Source organism: Pinus tabuliformis, chromosome X (assembly GCF_031772625.1).
Source record: "Pinus tabuliformis cultivar Carrire ecotype Pingquan chromosome X, CPIR1, whole genome shotgun sequence".
NCBI lineage: Eukaryota > Viridiplantae > Streptophyta > Pinopsida > Pinales > Pinaceae > Pinus > Pinus tabuliformis.
This window is the reverse complement of record NC_142308.1, coordinates 5996283-6022603: the sequence shown is the minus strand read 5'-3', so window position 1 is coordinate 6022603 and position 26321 is coordinate 5996283. Positions and strand designations below refer to the sequence as shown.

General features: G+C 40.5%; 1 protein-coding gene across 1 annotated transcript in view; it reads left to right on the top strand.

The window, feature by feature from the left end:
- ACD32.1 (alpha-crystallin domain 32.1) overlaps positions 1-26321 on the top strand; it is a 77988-nt gene that overhangs the window by 31675 nt on the left and 19992 nt on the right. The window contains exons 2-5 of the mRNA XM_089453296.1: positions 6969-7082; positions 7219-7528; positions 7893-8001; positions 8125-8280. Coding sequence (XP_089309422.1) covers positions 6969-7082; positions 7219-7528; positions 7893-8001; positions 8125-8280 — 689 coding nt within the window. The remainder of the gene's footprint in view (positions 1-6968; positions 7083-7218; positions 7529-7892; positions 8002-8124; positions 8281-26321) is intronic.

Genomic DNA, 26321 nt, shown 5'->3' with positions numbered 1-26321 from the left:
GCACAATTCTCTTCATCAGCTCCCTTTGACGAAGATCCGTCCCTGGTACTCCGCCTGATCTCCTCCTGCACAAGATCTGACCATAGTCTTTCCCATCCTGGCAACTTCTCCCGACCATTGACAGAGTCCTGATAGGAATGCCAACTCTTCGGAAGACCAAGGAGAGCCAAGCTCACCAAGTCCTCATCATCGACAGTAACCCCCACACTTCCCAGCTCATCTCGACACTGAGTGAACTTCGTGAGATACTTGGGAATACTGTCTCCCTTCTCGCATTTGATGTTTCTGAGTTTATCTTTGAGCGCCAGCTTCCTCTGATCGCTCTTGCTTTGGAATAATTCTGTTAATGATTTCCACATCAAATATGGAGTAGCCTTTCCATGGAGGCTGGACACAATGTGATCCTTCACGCCCTCCAACAGAATTCTTCGACATTTTGCGATCTTCTTTTGCCAAGCATCAGCTTGAGTAGCATCAGTAGGCTTTGGGATATCCGTATCTATGAATTCCTTCAGCCCGTTATCATCCAATACTGCCTCCATCCTGTCCTTCCATGCAATATAGTTTGAGCTGCCCTCAAGAGCATACTCCAATCGCAATCCGTTGAAAGACATTGCTGCGTTGTCACCAAGAAAACACTGCTGCAAATTCAAATTCCACCAGCAACCAACTCAACTGCTTCCGATCAACCCTCGCTTGATATCCTGTAAAAATCTCTTCTACAAATCAAGCTGCTCCGATACCATGTAGAAACTTTTTCTACAATTATCTAGCTCTGATACCATGTAGAAATTTTGAATAATTTAACACATATTCACAGAGATTATCCTGATCATGTACTAATGCGGAAAACATACACAATACATAAGCTCCTCTACGTTGATCAAGAATATAGCAGCATCAATAACAATAAAACATCAAGAGCATTCACACATTAACACAGTTTGTATCACGGGGAAAGCATCTCGCTAAAAACCCCACACTATCTGTATATTAATGATTGAGTCATGTAACATTACACAGCATAATACTTCTCACAAGTATCTCCACCTCTGTTACACACAATACAGCTCAGATCTGATCTCCAAATCTCTTCCACTGCTTGCCTGCCTCCACTGCTCAATACCTGCTCTGAAAACTGATGAGAATTGCTTCCCAAACTCGATTTTCACCTGCAAAATAGTCACTCACTCTTTGTGGACGTGAGCAAACGCTGAAATGCGGGCCAAATACATGAGCAAACTCATTGGCATACTCAATCCTTTGATTGTGCAAGATCTGGTGCACAACTATAGTCACAACTGATAGCAATCTGATTCTCTACCACTGTCCCTGTTGAACTGAATATGCACTGACATGCAACTGAGTTAACTGATGTATTCTTTAGTTGTATTATGAGTTAATAATTAGTTTAACAACTCATCATTAGTCTATCTGCAGTTAGACTAACTACAACCAGTTTAACTAAGTTAAACTGAACACAACTCCATCAACTGTACCTCCAGTCCACTAAACTCAACTCACTTGAGTTCTAACTGAAGTCATGCATGCAACAACTCAACTGACTCATAAGAAAAACGAATTTCCTTCTGACAGCTGCATGTGCCACTTCCGTAGCTCAAACTGAAGTGCTCCAAGAGAATAAGATTAAGTTTATAGTCCAAATATTATTGTGAGATAATAATATTTGACTTTTCTATTTTTGACAGCCAGTCTAAAAATAGACTTTGATCACTCACACTTTCATCAAAAATAGAAGTCCATCTATTTTCCCAACTTGATCAATCATCCATAAACATAGACATGATCCATATGTCTAAAAATAGACATAGTCTAAAAATAGACTTGCGCCAAAAATAGCCTGCGGGCCCACTTAGTGAAGGCGACTCTTTTCACTAAGCTCCATCATCTTGTTGCAATCTCAACAGAAATTTGCAATATTTTAAATGTTTAAGTGTTAACCTATTGCGCTTCTTGTTGTGTATTTTTTCAAATACACTCCAATTGCGCTCACATCCTGAGGAGCTGCATGTTTGGCTGAGGATGCGTACGGCAAGCTTTTGCAAAAGGGGTACTCTGTCACCATACATCTTCCACCATGCGTCTACAACAAAATTACAAATAAAATTTTAAATAAACATAAGAAAAAAATGGAATTTGAAGAGACAATGAAATTTGAAACAAAGTTACAAAGTACAAACTAAAAAATACCTGGCATTTTAATCGTCCTATCAGTGACAACCATCTCAAAGCCAAATGTGCCACCTGACATCTTATATGTCTCAATTTGTCTAGAGATCTCTATACGTTGTTATGGAGATCTCACCATCTTCTGGACACAGGTTAATAATCCTTCCACGACCTCAGCATCAAAATCAAACCCACATGCATAAGAAAATGCAGGGTTCAGGAAAAGCCCAGCAACATGAATGGGACGATGGAGTGTGTTGTTCCATCGCTCATCAATCACTTCCCATAGAAGGAGTTGTTTCTGAAACCCATCATCTCCCTTATCATCATAGTAGGACCGAATGGCTTCTTTGGCCCTGTCCATGGCTTCATACAAATAGCCCATTGCGGGCTTCTCACCATCAACCAACTGAAGAACCTTTACCAAAGGTTCAGTAACGGCGCACACCTCCTGCACTCCCGCCCAGAAGTCTTCCTGGTATGAAACTAGTCTGCATACCGCCTCTCCTTCTGGTTTGCGGCTCATTGACGAAGCACGCCACTCCTCTGAAAGAAACATTCTCTTCAAATCCCACATAGAATTCAAAAGGGATTGAAGAGATATGAAACTCGTCGCAAACCGTGTAATGGCGGGGCGCACCAACTCTTTGTTGTTGGTGAATCTTCTCATCAAGCTAAGCACAGATGTATGATTATATATAAATTTTGTGATGCTTTTTGATGAGTCAACAATATCTTTGACAAAGGGAATTTTCCCTATGTCACATCAAATCAATACAATGGGCAGCACAAGGTGTCCAAAATAAAGTAGGATGCCTGTCCATAAGCATTCTACCAGCAGCAACATAATTTGCAGCATTGTCCGTTATGACTTGGACAACATTTTTTGCACCCACCTCCAAAATAAACACATCCAGCAAATCACATAAAGTTCTTGCATCTTTGATTTGATGAGTTGCATCAATAGATTTGATAAACATAGTCCCCTTGGGACAACTAACCAAGAAGTTTATAAGGGTTCTCCCCTTTTGGTCAGTCCAACCATCTGACATAACAGTGCATCCTGTTTGTGCCCATGATGCCCTAAAATCCTCCAATCTTGGGTGCAGTCACGCTTTTCCTCTTGAAGAATCCGGCCTCTGAAATCATGATAAGAAGGGATTTTGTACCCCGGGCAAACACTGGCAATAGCATCAACAGCAGGTTGGAAAAATGGATTATTCCTTACAATGCTGAAAGGAATATCACTCCAGAGGAGAAATTTTGCCATCAACCTATCAGCTTGTTCTTTTTCAGTTCTTTTTAGCATTGAACCGATAGTTGGTTGTGAACCAGGTGTGGTTCGAGGAACAAAAAATGATGATGCAGCTACCGGATTGACTGACGCTGCAGTAGAACCAGTGCCACTTGGTCCACTTCCTTCAGCTGACCTTCTTAGTTGCCTTTTGAGTTCTTCTTTGGCCTCTCTAGTGTGCTCTAATTCTCCCAATGCTCTCATGGCTCTTTGGATAAGTTCAGGATTTGTATTTATACAGGGCCCCACATCACGTCCAGGGATTTGTGCAAGGTGGTACTTCAACCTGTACACCCCCCCGCTTATCTCCTTTCCACACAACTTGCAATTCAAGTTTTGTCTATCATTCGGAGCTTTAGGTTCACCATATTCCCAGAAAGGATCCAATTTCCTTTGCATGTTTGTTTTTGAATTTTGAATTTGCAAACCTATGGAAAAATAAGGATTAGGAAATAGGAATTTAGGATTATATAATACAAATTACAATTTAGCATTTACAAAATTACAAGTTAATTATTTCCAAAATCCCAATTTCCAAACCCAAGTTACCCAACCAAATGCCAATGGCAAATGCCAAAAAACAATGAAAATTCAAAAAACATAAACAATGTTTAAAAAAAATGAAAAAAATAAAAATAAAAATTGGTTCTCATAGTCATAACAAATTACCCATCCCAAATCAATGAAAAATTACAAAAAATTCTTTAAAAACAATGAAAAACAAAGTTTTTAAAGAAGCAAAACAAAAAAAAATTAATCTACATACCGTTTTTATGGACAAATTGGTGATCTTGTCTTGGATTTCTCCTAAAAACACTTGGATTCGCTCCCAAAGTCGACCCAAACCCTTCAGCTCTTCTCCTCCTCCTCCGCGCGGCGACAGTCAGAAATGACTTAAAAAAATTCATTTTTCCTTATTAAAAGCCTGCTGCCCGCGCCCTCGGCGATTTTTTCGAAAAAAAGCGCTATAAAAAAAAACCGGCGATTTTTTGGGATAAAACGCGCGTTTTATGCGGTCTGGTGAAAAAAGCGCGATTTTTTCAAAAAATCGCGATAAAATCGCGATTTTAACAACACTGCTTCAAACCCATCATCGACAAATCTATCACAAGTAAGGGTTATTGGGACTCCTCCCGTCGGTGAAAATTCGATAAGAGACTGGGACTTAAGCTGTGGTGACAGTGGGCCTCTGTCCCAAGGTGTTGTTGTGCCCTCTAACTTTTTCCTATTCACAAGGCTTGCTAGTTTGTGCAGCAACATGACCATCAAGCTGCAAAAAGGAGAAGACATGAATTCCTACCTCACTAGAGTTCGACTTGCTAGAGATGAGTTAGCTACAGTAGGAGATAAGCCAAGTGACGATGAGCTAGTGTGGATAACACTGAATGGGTTTTCCAAGGAATGGAGTATGTTTGTCCATGTGATTTCTGGGCGAGATACACTTCCAGGATGGGATAGCTTAGTCTCAGCTTGGTCAATGGCACCAGTAGCAGTGACAAGGCACCAAAGGTGGAGAAGGAGTAGAAAATGTTGCCCTAGCAGGAAAGGGAAAGGCGAAGAAGGGGTCCAACAAGGGATCCAACTCAAAAGGAGGGAAGAAGAAGGACCTATCAAAGTTCAAATGCATTGGCTTTCACGAGTTTGACCACTATGACTGATTGCCCATAGAGGAAGAAGAAGGGCAAGAAGCAAGTAGCAGCTTCAATAGATGCAGATGAGCTCTCTAGCAGGATGGAACAGGAATTCACATTGATAGATTGTCTAGCTCAACTTCACAAGGTGTCTGGTATATAGACAATCAAGCATCATTCCATATGACATGAGTTAGAGAGTACTTCTCCAGCTATAAAGAGGAGGACATCAGGTTCTAGATTTAGATGGGGAACAAGTCCAAGTGCAACCCAGTTTTGCCACTTGAAAGTCCCATGTGTCACCTAGCCACCTTTGGTTGCAATTTCCTGGATGATGCCTTCATCTTTTGTAAAAAATTCTATGTGGCATGTCGTCTACATTTTATTTTGAACAATTTGAGACCCTACTAACTTTTTGACCTTGGTACCCTATGCCTTGGGAAATGTGCACTACCTCAAGAAACATGAATTGTTGAGAACTGTGAGATTGCCATGTTGAGATCTGTCTGATGAATATTGCACCAATGCCAAGGATGCATACTAGCTCTATGACACATGACCATGTGGAAAAACAGGTGCGCATGACATTGGTTGGATTGGCCCTACAATTGTGATCACCCCTACATAACCAAAGGCTCCTATAAACCATAAGTCCCAATGAGATCTGCTCCAAGTCCTGCAGTCCCCTAGGATGAAAGGAGCTAAGAGCGGGAACCAAAGGGACCGACCATGGTCGACCAGAATAGGTCTATGACGCGTTAATACAAAATCTCACATGGCCTACAAGGCTTTAACTTGCAGCCTTTGGATTTACAATGGTGTTATGCAAAGTGAAGGAAAGACCATATGTACCCTTCTTGAAATGAGAGGTAACATGGACAAGGTGAAAAAGTGATTGCAAGGGACAGGACATAAGGGACCAACCTCTCCCTTTTTTTTTTTCTTTGAAAATACTTATACTATACAGAAAGATGCATGTACATTATCAGGATGTTTAACTGAGAATTTTCTTGGAGTAGTTTGGCATGATACATTATCAGGTGACACCTTTTTTTATTTCAAGGACAATAATGTCCCTGAAGGTCATTTGGATGTTGAAATCTGTTGGTAAAATTGTTCATCGACGTTTAATCCAATGGTAGATTGAATACCTGAAATTGCATTGAACTGGTAAATATCTACTTTGAAGTCAAACCTGCCACTGGAAATTCATTTCTGTTGTGACTTGTGACATCAATCTATGTAGAAATGTGTTGCAACCTGGATCCTGGATGTTTGACTTAAAATTTCTCTTAGAGGGGATGTGATTTGCTATGATACCTTATCAGTAGATACCTTTTAGTTTCATGTGCTGGCACTCCCACATTGTATTCATATTGGTTGTACTTTTCAGTCTGATTGACCTACTTTTGTGGTCATTTGTCGGACATTAATAAAACTATCGTCTTATCTATCTTACCTTATTTGGATGTTGAAAGTTTTTGCTGTGGTGATTTAGTGCCCAGCACTTATGGCAAGAATAGACTGGACAATTTAATTTGTGTTATACTAGTAAATGTCTAATTCAGAATAAATATTAAAACTTAATAAGTGCTTATAAAGGGTCTTTAACATTTCCTATGCCTTCATTTTACAAAATATTGGAGTGTGAAGTTATAAATATTCTTCCAAATTCATTTTAGAGTACGTTATTGTTTTTCACTGGCTTTAGTATAAACAAGCTACAACAAAACCAACCCCTTTCCTCCCTCGTTTCCCTTGACCAGGATAGCAAGATTGGATTATTTAAGCTTGCGGTTATGACGATCGATGTTAAAAATTTGATCTTACATTAATATCCTTTTTCATTTCAGAGTTGTAGTGGCGCAACAAAATCCATGATCAGACGATTTGATAATATGGTGTTTTTTGCACGTCAAGGCACTTCATCCCAAGGTTATTTTATGCGACAAGTCACAATTAAGCAGGTATGCTCACTGTAAGACTATGGATAGAAAGTTAGCACTGATTGCTGGAATTAATTGCCAGTGAGTGAAGTGGAGAATCGGTGGATCATTATTTGAACTTCCTTTTATTAATCGACACAAGTAATTTTTATTGCAGTATCCAGACCATGGTGACGTAAAAGCATCTCAATTGGATGCAAGTTCAGAATGCGATAGCAATGTTTCTGCTGCTTCTGGTAACAAAAACTTTGCCTCCAATGCATGTCAAGATCCCATGTTCAGCAAGGCAGTTGAATTCCAGCAGGGTTCAGCTGAGTCTCTTGAAAACACACAACAGTCCCAACAAAATATGCAATCAGCAGCTGCACGATCACCTTTGTTTGCAAAACCCACTCTTGGCAGTAATAAAGGAAACAATACTACAGTAGAGAAGCATCTAACCAGAGAACCTATGAATAATTTCAATGGTATACCTTCCTGTTCTCTTTTTGAGAGTGATATCAAATTCTGTAGAATAAATCTGCGGGTCTCTTGGGGATAAGCACATAATTCCTTTAACCTTAAAAGGATTTTCAGTTAAATGGCACATGCTAGAGTTTGTGGTAGATATGGTTTTTTCAAAAAATTGAACTTGCATAGTCATAATAGAGCTTGATTGCATGCATATTTCAGCCAAATGTAACTGTATGGTATTTCCTTTGTTGTTATAATTTTTTTATTCTTAACCATGGTTACTGTAGAAAAAACAGTAGTTAAGGGTCTGATTTAACATTAGATAGATTTTCATGATATTGTTCCTCTTTCACAATGAGATCTCTGACTCATGTTTAGAATGGTCTCCTCGTATGGATGTTGCTGAATCTGGCTCTGATTATGTTGTTACTATTGAGTTACCTGGGGTTAGTGCTTCAAGCATACGGGTGGAGGTGGATGATGAAAGGTAGGAACTTGGAAGTCATTTCTGTCTCTTTTGTGTTTGCTTGTTCTATGAATTCAGTGTTTAGGAATCTGCTTTTCTTCTTGGGAAATATTTTCTCACTATTGCATGTAATGCGTTCTGAAGGCTAATTGTAACTGGACAACGTTCTACTGAGTGGTGGAGGGATGGAAATGAAAAATCTGCAGTATACCATAAGCGGGAGCTTTCAGAGGGCCCTTACCGTGTTGTGTGGCACATGCCTAGGAACAGCAATAAGGATGCTGTATCTGCTGAGTTTGTGTAAGTCGTTTTTGGGAACCTTTCCTTTGTGTTTTCAAAGATCGAACTGTATAGGATATAAAGAAGCACTTAATGACTATGAGTCAAACGGTAACTCAAGGAATGCTGTCTTCTGAAATACAAAGTTTAAGGAGGTGAGATTGAACACAAATCAAATGGTACCCCAAGGAACACTGTATTTCAATGTCACCCTTACAATAGTCCTTAGCTCATTGAAGGTAAAAGTCACAACAGAACATATAAAAAACAACAGTACCAATGTTATAAGTTATAACACTCTTATGCATCTGAGTCAACTCTTTTTGAGTTTGACTCTGCTCTTTTAAATGGAATAAAATGAAATTCTATTAATGTTTATGAATGACCAAAATAGGTCAACAGGAGTAGAGAGTATGATCTTTGACAATGGCAATAAGAACTCAGGTATGCCTATTCCATCTTCTTTAAGAAACTGTTGAGTCAGATCTGTTGAGTCTAAGTTGGTCCAAGTCATACTGGCGATTTTAATTTTTGATGTGTAAGTATATTTCAGATTTGCAAGTCAAATATGAGTCATATTGACCCATTGAGACTGACTTGCAACTGAGGCTCCTCCTACTTATAAGGGACAAAAAAAACACGTTCTTTTTGCTTGTTTTGCTGACACGATTTCACAATAGACATCCAGTTGACCTGTCAACTGTCCAAATTGCATGGTGCTTTGTGGCATGTAGTATCATCGATGTGCTTTGAAATATGTTTGTATTGCAAATTTGCATTATATGGTCATTTTAAAATTATATTTTAGTAAAAAAGTAACATCACCTTTTTTTATCTAGAAAATAGTGTATATTTTGTTTTTCTATGTAATAGAGTTAGCAATCACGAGAAGTCAGAGAAATTGACTAGGACGGACGGAGTCCTTTGTCAAAGACTCTTCTTCTTTCGTTAATGAATTAAAAGATATGAGATTTGAACCCTGTGACATTCTTGTCAGTTTTGATGTAGTGTCCCTGTACACTAGCATCCCTATCAAGGACGCCCTTGATGTCATCTTTCGCCTCACTGATACCGACACGGCCAAGTTAGTTGAGATATGCCTAACTTCTACTTTTTTCTATTTTGAAGGAGAGTTCTACGAACAAACCTGTGGGGTTGCCATGGGTTCCCCCCTGTTCCCCATCATTGCTAACCTGTTCATGGAAGATTTTTAATCCAAGGCTTTATCCTCGTCTTTATTTAAACCCAAACTCTGGAAAAGATTTGTCGATGACACATGTACCATATGGCAGCACGGACCTGAAAAATTAGACCTCTTTTTTCAACATCTCAATAATCAGTCTAACTCTGTCCAGTTCACGATGGAGCGTGAGGTCAATGGTTGCCTTCCTTTTCTTGATGTCCTCATTTCTAGGAAAGTCGATGGATCTTTTTCCCATGAGGTATATCAAAAAAAGACTCACACTGAGCAATATCATCATGCTAATTCTCACCATTTCCCTGCTCAGAAGATAGGTGTTCTCAGCACGTTAGCCACTTGGGCTCTTAGAATTTCCGATAAAGACCACTTTTCTAAGGAAAAATCCCATCTTCTTAATTTTTGTCCAAAATGGCTACAGTAAGCAGCAGGGTGTCAAAGCTTTCCTCAAAGCAAGCAAGGGTCCCAAGGTCAAGAAAGAACCCATTGATCGCATTTCAGGAGTCCACCTCCCCTTCGTCCAAGGGACGACAGATAAGATTGCTAGGATCCTGAAGAAGCATAACATTCCTTCGACCTTTAGACCCCTCAACACTATTAGAAGTTCCCTTAAGTCTGTTAAAGACCACGTAAACCCTATGGATATGAAAAGCGTTTATATCATCCCTTGTTCCTGTGGAACCTCATATATAGGTGAAACTGGTCGTTCTATTAACTATAGGATTAAGGAACATGCTACTGATATCATGCGCGGAAGGACCAAATATTCCGCTTTAGCCGAACATGTGGAGAATACCAAGCATCATATATGCATTGAAGAGGCTAGGGTTATCGCTAAGATTCCTCATTTCCACCATCGCAAGTTTAGGGAAGCCATTGAAATTGAGAAGTCTTCCAGTGATATTAACAGGGATGACGGATGGAAAATTAGTAGTTGTTGGATTCCCGCCCTCTCGTCTTAGTCTTTGTCTAGGCTTGGTTTTGTTTGTTTGTTTTTTTCACATCTAATTCCTTATTAATAGTCTAATCTTTTGGTAGTCTAATATATTTCGTTTTAACAAATTAAAATGGATTAAATAGATCTAAAACCCTAATCTTTAGTTTCTTTATATATTTAGATTGTTATAAATAATTAATTTTAATTATATCTATTAATCTATTATTACATAAATAACCATTCTACACATATTTATATATATAGATATTAGTTACTATATTATATTTATATATTGAATATATAAAATATATATATGATTTATTAATATATTGAATATAACATATAAATTGGTTATTATTTCTCTATGATTATCATATAAATTAAGTCTAATATAAGCAGACAAGAATAAATATATTTTTGATAACCATATTACATATTTAGATACCTTTATCTTATACATTTAAATATTTATAATATAAATATAACATATTAATTGAACATAACATAATGGCTAGTAAAATTCTTTTAATCTTTTATTATCATTTAAAAAAAAAAAAATCCCATCTTTCCCTCCCCGAGTCAAATATAGCCGTTATCTTCTAGCTGTTAGGTTGACTTGTTTATCTATTTAACCCTCTTCCTAGATCTGTTCTTCATCATGTCCTGAAGATGAACCACACTCGCTGGTTCGAAACGCGTCGACAAAAATCTTCAGTGTGATTTCTTCCGAAAAATTCTTATACAATATGCTTCAACAACATTTAAAAATAATGTTCAACCACAGAATGAAAAGAAATGAGAAGATTGTGAGAGAGCAAAAATATCATTGCCACCAAAAATAATATCAGAAAAGGATAATGAAGTTTTTTTATTACATACATAAATGTTGATGAACCAGTTTGGTTCATTACAGTTTTCCACTAGACCAAAGTCAAACCTTATTCACTGAAATCAAATATTTAAAATGAAGTACAATTTGAAGGAAAAATAACATTACATATAAAGATTAAATTTGAAAATGGACTTGTTGCTACTAATAATTACTTATTAGTTGTCAAATCAAATCAAGCAATTTTTGAAGTCTTTAGTGAGCAACTTAAGGGTCAAGATGAATACGCTAAACTCCACCAGAGATCAAAGAAGAAAGTCCCCATGATGGAACTTACCGTGTCATCCCAATCATAAGAGTTGTCTTAATTAGACAATTTAGCAACATTTGCATAGGTGTTAATTTGTGTGTATCCTAGAGACATGTTATTTTAATTTGAATCCATATCAATGATATTTTTTTTTGGTTTTGTTCTTTTTTTATCTGGTGGTTCACAGACACCCGCGTTCACTTGGTGGCTGTTACGTCCACGGAAATATCTGAGCTTGATCAAGGGTATCAAGCCCTGTGGCCAATAGCTAGGCCTAACCCCAAGGGCTTCGGGGAGAATTGACCTTATGACCTCCTGAACGGCAAGACACTTATTTGACCAGTTAAGCTAACCCTTGGGGCTTAGAAAACATAAAAAGGGGGGGAGGGTGCAACACTAAGACTTCCCGGGAGGTTGAATCCATATCAATGATGTCTTAGAGTCATGGTAATATTTTCTAGGAGAGGGATGAGGTTCCAAATTCTTTTTTGACTTCTTGAAAAGGTGGTAGCAGAGAGGGTTCTTGGTTTGCATAGACTTGATGATTCTTTTAAGAAGACCCTATTGATATAAAAGGTATGATTGGTTTACATTTTCAGAATCTTTTTCATCCTTTGCTTTGATGGACTTCATTATGGCTGTGGAAATTCCTGCGATAAGGTGATTCCTTGTAAGGTTTTTGTTGAGGATTGGAACGAGTTAGACAATGCCATAATGAATTTTCAAAGGAGGAGCTCTTTGTTGCTCTTTGCTTGATTTAGAATGGCAAGTCTCCAGGCATGGATGGGTTTCCCTATGAGTTCTACAAGGCGATATGGGATACAGTGTGGATGATTTTTGCATCTGAGGCCACCTTTTTAGGACAATTGATAGATATTTTAACGAGGGGCTTATTAAGCTTGTTGCCTCAAAATCTAGCATGTCTTGCCTCACAAGACAAGGGCTAGACCAAGAAACAACAATGAAGTGGAGGTCACCATCACCTCAACACTCCACTTCTTGCTCTTTATTGGACTTTAACCACAGGGATGCTTCCCAGTATTAGTCTCCTAATAGATATTTTAGGGTAATAGCTCAAAGGTGGCAACTTTAGTATGCCAAGGAAGGTCACTCAAACTAAGAACAAGGCTCAATCCAATAAGACAAGGAATAGCATGCCCTCCATGGAACCTACTAAGAATGCTTATAGCCAAGGGTTTGAACAATATGCTATATTAGTGGCACATCAAGGCATATAAGACCAAGGAAAAGGCTTGTAAAATGGGTATGATCAGCAAAAAAATGGTTAGAAGCCTTCAACAAGCCCTAAATTGAAGCCTAAATGCTAGGTTAGGGTTTCCTAGGGCAAAATTACCCGGGGTTTGTAACATTACCCTAGAGAGGTTATTCCAACCATCCAAAAGCCATGATTTTGATGTTACAAGGTTCAACTTGTAAGTTAACCTCAAAACAACGCAAGGCATCCACCCTAGTTGACTTCGGCCCTATGCCATAGCCCTAGCGGCTTGCCTTGAAGGGCCAAAAATTGGTTAAGAGAGAGATTAATGAAGTGTAATAGTGTTTGATCATCTATGTGGAAGCCAATGCCTACTTCATGGGTGATGGAGTCTAAGCAAAATTTAATACGGAGATATGAAACCCTATAAGGGAGTAAGGGGGCAAACCCTAGTTTTCCTCTTTCAAAACCCTAACTATCACTCATATAGTGATAAAAGCATGAGAAAAGCTCTTGAGGTGGTTCTCAAGGGATGTTCAAGATTCTTCAATTAAAGTGTACAACAATAGACCGAAATTTCATATAAAAATATGCAATTAGACAAGAACATAGAAACCCTAAAAAAACATATTGCATGCATTAACCATAAAATATATTTAACAAAATACTCTCAAGATATCCATGAACAATCCTTCATCATCCCAAAGTGATGTCTCCACTTCAAGTACTAGTCTCCATTAGCAAAAATATCCACAAAGATCACATCTCCACGAGAGTAGCAAGCTACAAGAGCTAGGTCAAAATCTCTAAGAGGGCTGAAATAGTCCACAAGTGAGGAGGAAATGTAAAAACTAGGTAACCTTTGTTTATATGAGGTCTACCTCATCTAATTTTAGCTTAAGAAGCCCCTAAACAATTTTGATAATGAGTAAACATAAAATAATCCTTGGGTTACAAGCCAACCCACTAGCTCAATGTGAAAACATGCCGAAAAAACCCACCCTTAAGCCTCTAGTTGATGATGTCATGCCCCTTTTGGGCTCCAAATGCTATGTGATGGTGAGCAGAAGGCTGAAGGTGTCTCCATGTGTCCTGATCATCCATCGTTTGAGGAATATTCCTCAAATCCAAACTCAAAGCAGCTCTAAGGGTCCCAAATCTAGTTAGATGCCACCACATCATCTCCATGGGTCTCTAATGGTTAATGCAATGCCTCCTCTCTCCAACATTAGAGTTGTGTCAGGTGCAACAAGCCCTCCCTAGTCATCTCATGGAAGATCATCCTCTTCTGGGCTCTGAATTATGGCCTTCCCTTCAAGCAGTGTTAAGGCTAGCTTGGGGGGTGTTACCCACCATTTTATGGGTAATATCCCTAGGAGAATTTTTTTCTCCAATATGGTCCTCAGCTGGCAGCCAAGCAGCCCCTTGCAGCTATTGTTGGAAATAATACTGAGAGGGGGGGGGGTGAATCAGTATTATCAGATCAATCAAACTTTTCAATTTCATACTCAGAAACATATACGCTACTTCAATTAAGTGAACCCGCGTGTACACGCTACTGTGTCTAATGAAACTCGCGTATATCCAGAGATCTTATAATTCAGTTAGCTTAATCTTCAGTAAATGCATCAGATCATTATTAAGCATATTAACAGTAAACAGGTGCAGAATAACAGAACAGAACATCACATAAGAGCCACACACATGAACACAAAGATATAAGGTGGAAACCCAATGTGGGTGAAAACCACCTGCTGCAAGTCATCTCAATCTTCTTCTTAATAAGAAAATCCTTTTACAATATTTGTACTGGTGCAGTCTTATACCAGTACGGGAGCTACAACCCCCTTTGCTCTTGTACTAGCCGATCCATTTACTAGTACGCAGGCTACTACCTGCTACAATGCTCCAAAGATCTCCTTTAGCTTTTGTACTAGCTTAGATACTAGTACGTAGGTGCTTGCCTACAATCTTCTCACCTCCAGGTACCACGTTTCATCAATTTTCAGACTGGATACACTGAAGCACAACACATAATCTGCAAGGCCACTTTTCATCCAATTTTCATACTGGACCCATAACTATTATTGAAGCTCAAAACAATCATCAAACTCTGAATCACTGAAACCCTGTTAACAACAGTCACCAGAACACAGAGCAGACACAGAACTCTGTAATAACCATCAGATCCATCTGCAACTTCAAATATCAAGCTTTACAATGTATACGCTACTTCGATGAATCAAACCCGCGTGTATACGCGCTTTTGCCAAAGACAACCCGCGTACAGATCTAAAAATAATTTCTCATAACTTGCAGCTGTACCAGACATCAGTCATACTCATAACATTTATAGAACAATACATGCGTCAGTATGTAGATCTAGAATAAGCATCATAAAGATAGTTCATTTCAAACCATTTGATCTCGATCTCTCCTTAGATCTAGTTCTCCATCAACCGGTGAGATCTCTCCTTAGCTCAGATCAAGCAATGCATCATCAACCCATAACCCTGCATACTGGATCTAATGCTTTATCAGATATTCAAGACATTTCAGATGCACTTGCCTAATGATTTCCTTCTCCTTATATAGCCTTAGGCTTTGTTCAATACCAAGGGCCACAACCATAGAAATCCAATACCATCAACTTTAAAACTAGGGATCAACACGTCCGTCGAGACACCAAGGTCCAAAACCATAGGCACAACTTCCAAGGACTAACCGCCATGGACCAAAATGAGTTTTCCACATACACGCGCTTTTAATGAAGCCAACCGGCGTGTACACGCGACTTGGGCTTAACGAACCTGCGTGTATGAACTTTCTCTTCTTCTTATAGTCTGATCATCAATTCCTTGCTGCTGTCCTTCTGCACTATGATTTCTCATCAGTGTGGTTTGCCATCAAGGACAACACTTATCTCATAATGCCAACAATCTCCCCCTTTGGATTTGATGGCAAAGCTAACTTGTCACACTTAGAACTATCATCTGATTCCTTTGAGCTGTCCTCCATCAGTCACATCTGATATCTCTTCTGAAGATTCATCATCTGATTCCTTTGAGCTGTCCTCCATCAGTCACATCTGATATCTCTTCTGAAGATTCACCCAGTTATACATAAGTGAGATATTCTTCTATGAGAGGGTTGCCATCAAGTACAACACATGCATCATAATGCCAACAGCCATCAACTAGCTCATTGTGCCATTTTCTTTGCCCCATGAGCTAGCCATGTGGTCCCTTGCCCATCTGCCATGATCACATGTTTGAAGGTGGGCCTCCCAAATCTAAAGGTATGCCTTGTCATTTTGAAATTGAGTATTGTAGTTTGCTTATCATGGACACTTCCTGGGCATGGATTAATGGGGGGATTCGGCGGAAAGAATGGTTAGGTATGTGCTTCTATCCCCTAGACCCCTTCTAGGAATTAGCCTTGGATTCTAGTCCTGTGGGATCTCTTTTACTGACCATTTGGTTTCAGGCATGATATTTCATGAGAAACCCCGATTTTGGTTGCGTGATCCCACTCCCTTATTCGCTTATATTACCCTCTTTCGATTCATTATTTATCCATTCATCATTTCTCCCACTTGGGTCCACATTCCCCCATTGAGTCCACATAGGGTTAACATGCCACTTCCCCTTGCCCACACCTTGGGTAATGGCCTGGAATAAAGTTCGAAGATTGATGCACTATAAAGAAAGATAAAATCATATATGGTCGCATTCAACAGGAAAATGTACCACAAAATGCAAAAGATGGCCAGGACAAACACATTTAGCACGTGGGCAAAAGCCAATACATGAGCTCTACCCCATCATTATGGCCATCACCTTGGTTCCTACAGGGTCTACGAGCTTCCTTCATCATATAGGAACCCGTGATTGTCCCAACCCTTGGTGGGCAATGAACCGTCCCACCTTAAAAGGGGGATATTCATTGCTATACCTTATACATCATGCTCTTACCCCTTTGAGCCTCGAGCAGTTAATCAAAGAAAATCATAAAAAGGCAAAAGGCATATGAAGAAGGGTGGAAAAATCAAGGTCGGGGCACCTCATGTACCATGAATACTCCCTTCTACACATTATAAACCCAAGTGTGGGCTTCCCTCTTATTAGCTACCCTTGTACCCAGTGTGTGACCCAGGGCTACCCCTTCTCATTCCCTATTCCATTCACTTATTTGTCACATGCCACCACCTTTTGAAGGATGTACCTTGACTATATTATCCCCTTTAGAAGTAGAAACCACCTAATAGAATTATTGGTTAACCCCATTTGGAGTTTAGGAGACATTGGCACATTTTGAAGCCCATTATGGAAGGGCAGGCCATTATGAAGTCCCAACTTGTGGCTGATGATTAGGTAAGCTCATTTACTCGATTTCTCTAAGGACTTGTTGTACTGGAAGGCTAGGGGACACATTGTATCTTATGCAGAATTGCAGATGGTTTCCTTCTTAGGTTTGGTCTCTCTATACAGGGTTCTAATCCTTTAGAGGGCTACATTGGCACATATAGGGTGAGAGTTGAGAGCCATGAGCCTCCACAGCAATAGATTGCACTCCATGGATCCCCACAACCATTCAGAGATTGCTCGTGGTTCACTTATTGGACGAGGAGGATGCACATTATCTATCATGCCCAGTTGGCCCCAGATCTACATCATACACTTAGCAGATGATTCAGGACTTGCATGATGATGTGGCACCACCTACACCACCATCCTAGCCCTTGCAGGCAATCTACAGGCATCTTCGATTTGTTTGGAGACCCATGGGGACACTTGTGTGCCCCCACATGTCATTTGGAGCACCATAGGTTATTACAAGGGGCTAACCCCTTGTCCACTGCTTTTGATGGTCCTATTCTCCATTGTGGCACCCATGGACCTCATTAGGCCTCTTAGAGGGCCTTACGACATGCATAGATTATTATTCGACCTCTTAATGGGATTACTTTTTCATTTATGAGTGAGTTTGGTGGGCTTGTCACCAAAAGTTGAATTATTAGAACATTATTTTATTTTTGGGGCTTATGTATGCCAAGGAGGCTAATTCCAACTCCTAAGTTGTGTATAAATACAAAAGTGAGATGAGCTCATTTGCTCATGATCACTTTGGATTGGATCTCTCTCTTCTTTAGAGAATTTTGCACTTTTTCCTGGAGGATGAATTGGAGTATTTATGGATGAATTTTGATGTATGGTTATTGGTTTATCTTCTCTTGGAGCTTCTTTATTGTCATTTGTGAATGATTGGATATACTCTATTGCATGTAAGTACGAAATTTTGATGATAGTCTTTGTTACTTTTGTCCTAGAGGTAAAATTTGACCTTGACAAGCCATTCCTCTTGTACATTTGAAGTATAAAAGTTGCAAGATTGCTTTCACTTGACCTAGAGGGTTTAAAAAGTAATTTTGAGGCCTCCTTGACCGGAAACCAAGAAATCTTACACATAATCAACATAGACTGCATTCTCCCAAGTACTAAGGCACTGATCTACTAAGGGTGGTCACCAAAACTCCTATTCTTTCACCTTCTACTAAGTCTAGCCACATTGGGGTGCTTAGGGCATCAATTTCTCAGCAAGTTAGCCACTAAAAAAGTTCGATCTCCTAGGGTCTCCTGCGCTGGCCTCTCTTCTAGCCCTCCTCCAAATTTGAAGACATTTTGACGGTGGAGTTGGGAGAAAAGCCAAGCCCTAGCTCCGAGACCAAATCTTGCCCAGCCATTCCTAAGGTTGGTACTTCCCAGGGTCAAAGCAACATCATTGAGTGAAATACTTTCTTTGATCCTTCCCACCTTGTCTAGGGTAAGAAAATCATTGATTATTTCATACCTTCCTCATACCCTAGATCAGGTCCACTTGGCCCCGTGTGGTCCTGCTCCTTCAAAGGACCATTCTTCAAGAACCATCCAGGATACCAACTTTAACCAGGATTTAGGGTGTGGGGAACTCCTTTCAAAGCCTATTCTCATACACCTTGCAGTGAGGGGTAGGGATAGTTCCGGTTGGCGATTTCTTTTGATCCGGGAATACTCATTAGAGGAGGCAGAGAGAGATCCGGGAGAGGCAGTGTAGAGGCTACGCTGGGCAACGTAGGTTGATGCAGAGGCAGTGCAAAGCCTCGAGGAGATCGGTATTTTTTTGCTAGCGAGGTCAATTTTGAAGCCGGAAGTCGGGGTGTGACACTGGGAGGGGGGTGTGACACTGGGAGGGTATAATCGAAGTCTTAGAGGCAAATCGATCAGCAGAAGGGGTGACGCTATCCCTAGAAGCTGTGACGTTGGGCCTACGTAGAGGCAGTGCAAAGGCAACAAGGGACAAGCCATTTTGTGGTTGAATCAGTCGGGATCACGAGTGATAGTGGGAGGTATTTCTCACTAATCTTCTGTCAGTCATATTCTTTGTATTGGATAACCAACAAGGCATCCAAAGATTGTATTCAGAAAACTACTTCTTAATAATACAAATCCTCAGGCGCTGCACCGGTTTCCCCCCATTGGGTTTTTCTAGGGACATTTGTCCAAAAATAATTGTGTAATGTGTTGTGTATTTCTTTCTTGCTCAGTTACTTGTTTCTGCACATAATTTGAATTGGTGAAGGTTGCAGTGTATTAGTTTTGATATTTGCTGTAGGAAGCAGTAAATAATTTGTTCAGTGTTCAACAAATAGAAGGAAGTTAATCAGTTGTTGCAGTAGAAATTTGGGCTTCCAAATTTTCAAGGAACATTGAAGTAATTGTGCTAAGCATAGAACATACCATTGTTAACTAAGATTAACATGGTATTAGAGCCCAGGTGAAGACAAAGCCGACACAAGAGAGAGAAAAACAATCACTAAGAGAGCACTGTTAAACAAGAATATTGGTCTTGCTTCAATTGCTACTACATCTTATTTCAAATCCAAGGATAAGCCCATAGACAAATCCGACTATCATGCACGGAAGATGACTTTGGACTTGACTTTGGAAGAGCTTGATGCCATGGACTATGTGAAGGGAAGAGTGGTGGAGCCCCCTTCAAATGCCCCAGCTGCTGCAACGACAAAATACAAGAAAGGTGAGGTCAAAGCTAAAAGAATTATTATAGACTCCATTCAAAAGCATTTGGTTGCTTATATTTCTGATTTAGGAACATCTAAGGAGATGTATGATAAGCTCGTTGGGATGTTCAAAGTGAACAATGCAAATCAAATCCTCTTTCTCAAGAACCAGGGTAAGGGCATAAAAATGGATACAGGGGAATCTGTTCAATCCTACTTCATGAGGATTACAAAAATCAAGAATGACCTTCTATCTATTGGAGAAGCTATCTATTGGATCTCATTCTCATTGCTCTCAGAGGTCTTACAAGAGCATGGGATGTGTTTAACACCACCATTCTCAACAATGATAGGATTCCTAGTTTCGATGAATTATTGGCTAGATGCACTCAAGAAGAGACGAGGATGATGGAGAGAGACAAGCCTTCAAATGGAAATGAACCTAATGCTTTCTCCTCTCATGCTAAGAGGAAGAATAATGCTGGTCCAAGAAAACAGGGTCAAGGATTCAAGCAAGGATTCAAAGAAGGAAGAAAAGGAAGGTGCTACAATTGCAACAGGTTTGGCCATTATGCTAGAGAGTGTCCTCACAAGAAGGATACTCCAAGGGATGATGACAACAACAACCACAACAACTACAAAGGCAATGGAAATCAAAGGAACAACAGGTTCAACAATAAAGGAAAGAGGAATGCTCCCACTGCTCGAGATGGAAATGGTCGACCTCCCAAAAGGACAAGAAATTCTAGGCACGAGGAAAGTAATGTTGTAGGAAGAAAAAGAATTTTATCTTATTACCGCTTTATCCATCGCCTCTCCTCCGGATACTTTGGATCATTGGTTGATTGATAGTGGAGTCTCAAGGCACTTCACTGGGTACATGGAGGCCCTCTCAAATTTGGTTGAAAAGAAGACTAATTTGGAAACCATACTTGGAGATAATGCCACCTATCCCGTGGAAGGAATAGGTACCGTCACTCTTCACTTGAATCAAGGTTAAACCATTCATCTACAAGAAGTGTTGTATGTGCCAGATTTGAAGAAGAGCTTGGTGTCTATTTTTATGATGGATGATAAGGGCTTTAAGGTAGCATTCATTGATGGAAAGGTACGTATTTGGCAGAGAAACCCTAAAGATGCTTTTACACTTGTATTTAGGGTTGAAGGTCTCTATCAAGTTGGAGGAAGTCCTTTGGGAGCCTTGACTTGCGATACTTCTCTTCAATATGAATTATGGCACCGAAGATTTGCTCACCTTCTTTACAAAGCCTTACCTGGGGTAAAGAAGATGGTCACAGGTATGCCTGAGTTCAACATGAACCATGAAGGAGTTTGTCAGGGTTGTGCATCTAGGAAACTTACAACGGGGCCATTCCCTTCTAGTGAAATTCAAACTATCGACATTCTTCAATTGGTCCATTCTGATCTATCTGGTATGTTGCCAGTAACATCATTAGGAGGATACTTATACTATGCAATTTTTGTGGATGACTTCTTTCGCAAAACGTGGATCTATTTCTTGAAGAAGAAGGATGAAATGTTCAAATGGTTCTGTTCTTTCAAAGCCTTGGTGGAAAATCAAACAGGGAAGAAGTTCAAGATATTGAGGACCGATAATGGAACCAAATATGAATCAAATGAATTCAATGAATTTTGTAGAGAGGTTGGCATTAAGAAGGAGACAACTGTTCCATACACTCCTAAGCAAAACGGTGTTGCTGAAAGGAAGAATTGAACAATCATGGAAGACACCTGTGCCATGCTCCATGATCAAGGTCTACCAAAGCTCTTATGGGGAGAAGCTGCTAACACTACCATTTATGTTCAAAATAGGAGCCTGCATCAAGCATTGGATTTCAAGACACCTGAAGAAGTTTTCATTGGTAAGAAACTTGATGTTTTTCATTTTAGAATATTTGGTTGTCCTATGTATTTTCATGTGCCTAAAGAGAAAAGAAACAAGTTGGAAGCATCTAGGAAGAAAGGTATATTTGTGGGCTACAATGAAAATTCAAAGGCATATAAAATCTATGTGTTTGGACAAAAAGAGATGTGGAAGTTAGCCATGATGTCACCTTCGATGAAGATACTGCCCTTGGGAAGGCTCGAGATCTCCCTATTCCAAGGAAGGATAATAATGATGATGCTGCGGAAAACAGGATGAACCCGCTTCAAATGAACTTATGCCTGATGTTGAAGGCCCGATGGATCCCATTGATCCACCACCTAGTGGTCCCTCTACCTCAAGGAAAAGACCTTTGTGGTTGAAAGATACTCTCGAAGATGCTGAGAGACATATTTCTCCAAGAGGGACATTCCATGAAAGCAAGAAGCCGAACAAATATCAAGGGTACTTAGTTGCTATGAGTACTATTGTTCAATTTGTGCTGTGTACATTCGAAGAAGCCGTAAAACACCAAGTTTGGAAGGATGTAATGAATGAGAGTATGAATCTCTCATGAAAAATGATGTCTGAGATGTTGTGCCTAGACCAAAGGACAAGTTCGTAGTCACCTCAAAATGGCTATACAAAATTAAACATGGAGCTGATGGGAGTGTTGAAAAATATAAGGCCAGGTTCGTTACTCGAGGCTTCTCTCAAAAGGAAGGAGTGGACTATGACAAGATATTTGCACTGGTTGCCCGATATACAACTATCTGATCTATTATTGCTCTCGCTGCCTCTCAAGGATGGAGCCTACATCAAGTGGATGTTAAGTCTGCTTTCTTACATGGCTCGCTTACGGAGGAAGTCTATGTAGAACAACTTGAAGGGTTCGAAGTACTAGATCGAATGACACACGTATGCAGGTTGAAGAAAGCCCTCTATGGGTTGAAGCAAGCCCCTAGGGCTTGGTATGAGAGGATTGATAGCTATCTTATAAAGCTGAGATTTACGAGAAGTGATGTGGATCCTAACCTATTCGTCAAGTTTGAAAAGGACATGCCTCTCATTTTGGTCCTTTATGTCGATGATCTCTTTTTGACAAGTGAAGACCCTCTCATTTATCAATGCAAGAGGGAGTTGGCTTTTGAGTTCGAGATGAAGGACCTAGGTCTGATGCACTACTTCCTAGGCCTGGAAGTTTGGAAAAAGCCAGGTGAGATTTTCCTTTCTCAAGGAAAATACATTGTGAAGTTGCTCGAGAGATGTGGGATGGTAGATTGCAACTCTGTGTCTACTCCTATGGAACTAAACTTCAAAAAGCTATGTGAAAGTGTTGCTAGGCTCGAATTAGAAAACCATTCCGAATATAGACAACTTGTGGGGGCCTTGATGTTCTTGGTGAACTCCTTTCCTGACATATGCTTCGCTATGAATACGTTGAGTCAATTTATGGTCGAGCCTCATCACATACATTGGATTGCTGCTAAGAATCTCTTGAGATATCTCTGTGGCACAATCAACTATGGACTGAGATACACTGCCGAGAATTTGAGGCTACATGGATATATTGATGTTGACTGGACTAGCAGTGTGGTGGATTATAAGAGCACGTCTGGATGTTGCTTTTCATTGGGGTCTGCTTCAATTTATTTGATGAGCAGGAAGCAGAAATCGGTTGCTCTAAGCACCGCCAAGGCCGAATACATTGCAACTAGTATGGCCTATTGTGAAGGATTTTGGTTGAGGAAGCTCTTTAGTGAGCTATTTGAGCACGTGCTGGACACCACTGTAATCTTCTGTGACAACAAAATTGGGATTTGCCTTTCAGAGAATCCCGTGTTCCATGACCGCTGCAAGCACATTGATATCATGTACCTCTTTATCCGGGATATGGTACAACATAGAGCAATAAGGCTTCAACACATCAGGACTGATGAGCAGGTCTCAGACATCCTCACGGAGCCTTTAGGGAAGGTCAAATTCTTAGCCTTCCGAGAGAGACTTGGAGTCGTGGAAAGGCCCTCCTATGAGGGTCCTGCTTGCGTTGGACATTGAGCTCTAGGAGCTCCTGGCGGCTTGGGGTACTTCTTGGAGCTATGAGCGACCATAAGGTGGGTGGTTGACCTTCCCCTATTGGTACACTATGTAGTATGTACAGGGTGAGTGGTTCACCTTCCCCTGTGATACCCCATGATGGTTGACTGTGTGTAAGGTGAGTGGTTCACCTTCCGCTACGATTGACATATGCATAGGATGAGTGGTTCACCTTCTCCTGCTGATGCCCCATCATACATCCTACCCATGTAGTCGGGGACTCATGGGAAGTATCTTTCATCTGGCCAATGAGTTGGGGAATGTGGATAGGGACCATAGCACTACCGATGGACACATCGTGTACTGCCGTACTCCTTATGTCTACGATGCATGGTGTACAACAACTTGATCTGGGATCAAGACTGACATTTGTCAGTGGAGAGTGGTAGGGTCTTGTGACTCACTCTCAATCGATTCTTCTTCATTATTCATATTAGTGTTCAGCGTAGTAGAGATGAGATGAAACATAGAGATGGTACATGATGACAGGATGGCATGATGATTTGATGATTAACAGGTGGAATTCTCCCTAGTTGAGAGGGAGTTTTAAAATTGGAAACTAGGTTCAAATTCTACCTTGGGACAACTCATTTGATGGAGATGATGGTTGCATTAAATTCCTTTTTTTGAGAGGACAAAAATTGATATAAAGAACATCTCATTTGGACAAGCAGAAGTGTGATTTTGAATTTATGCCCACCCATGTGCAAATTGTTCTAGTCGACCACATCATCATGTAGGCTTGTGAAGCCCAATGGACATGACTCTTCACCCTCAACGACTTGTATAAATACAAGTTGCCTTTCACCTCATTTGGCATCATCATCACTCACACATTCTCTAAGTTGGGCTTCACTGGATGTCAGATGATGCTTTGGGGCCCACAACAGTTTATGGTAAGCATCGATTGCAGTTGGAGGAATCACAGGAGTTGTTAATTCTAAATAGTCTTCCTTGTTTCCCAGACTCTCTCTTTTTCACATGTCGGCCATATGGGGGGGGTGCGAGTGTAGTTGATTATATTCTCGCTAGCCAGAACTTTCTCCCTTTTATGCGCCATCTCTCGGTCTCTCCCATCCCCCTTGCTGATCATGCACTTCTTTCCTTCCCTCTCCAGTTTGACACTCCCCTTCCACCCCATCCTTCCCCTTGGGGCCCACCCCGAACCACCTTTCGATTTGACGAAGGCGACCCTGACATCTTCTCCTCTACCCGATGCAAGATGCTCCCATTAGAGACCCAGTTCTCCTTGCTTGATTCTGCTCGCACTAAATACACTCGTCTTTCATCTGCCATTTGGGAAGCAACACTCAAATCCTTCCCTCACTCCACTCGTTCCACTTCCACCTCTCGAAAAGTTGGATCTTGCCCCATGAACAAATGGTACGATGACGAATGCAAGACTCTACATCGAGAACTTCGATATGCTTTCACCCACTCTCAACCCTTCTACCCTGACCTCAAAGCTTCTTACCATCATCTCCTTCGTCGCAAGAAATGACTCTTTGTCTCTCATAGAAGACGGGAACTTTCTGCTCTCCTTGCCCACTCCCCTAAACAATTCTGGCATACCATCCTTCCCTGACGCTCCCCTCTTCCATTTGACCTCGACCCTACATCCATGTTCTCTCACACTTCCAACCTTTATGATATTCCGGGGCAGGGCCAAATTCATGTTACCTCCCCACCCCCTTCCTGTTACCTATTCTCAGACAAAGATATTAGAGAGGCCATTTGGGTGATGAACAACAACAAAACAATCGATGAGGAAGGCTACCAAGCAGAGTTCTTTAAACACGGTTTCTGTGCTTTGGCTAGTTACTTCGCTGATCTCTTCAACCATGTAGTCCGTGAAGGTTTTCCACCGGCATGGTCACACCACATCATCCATCTGATCCACAAATCAGGGTCCAACTCAAATCCCAATAACTACAAAACGATCATGGTGGGACACACATTCTCGAAGTTGTATGCTACTTGTTCTGCATAGGAAGCTCTCTAGTGACCTTCAGTAGAGACAACTCAGAGCTAAGGGACAGAGAAGTTTTCGACCAACTCTTTAGACCATTGACCACATCTTCACCCTCCGTGCCGTGATTGAGGAGGCACGACATTGCTCTTTGAAAGTCTACTGTTGTTTCGTAGATTTTCGGAAAGCTTTTGACTTTGTTCCAAGGAAAGCCTTACTTTAGAGACTCAGAGATATTGGCATCTAAGCGACCCTATTGACAACTATTATGCGCTTATATGAGTCCGTCCTTGGTCGTCTTCACATGGCTCATGGGATGTTTGATTTCATCCGAAGCACTATTGGGGTAAAACAGGGTTATCCATTGTCCCCGACCGTGTTTGGGTTGATGAGTTGGATGCTTTTCTACACGATCATATCCAGGACACTGATGGCTTCCTTTTTCACCAGGCCCTGATATCTATTCTACTCTTTGCTGACGACGTGGTCCTCCTCTCCTCATCTCCAGAAGGATTACAGAGGCAGCTGGATGCCTTAACTTTGTTTTGCGATCTTCGATAGTTG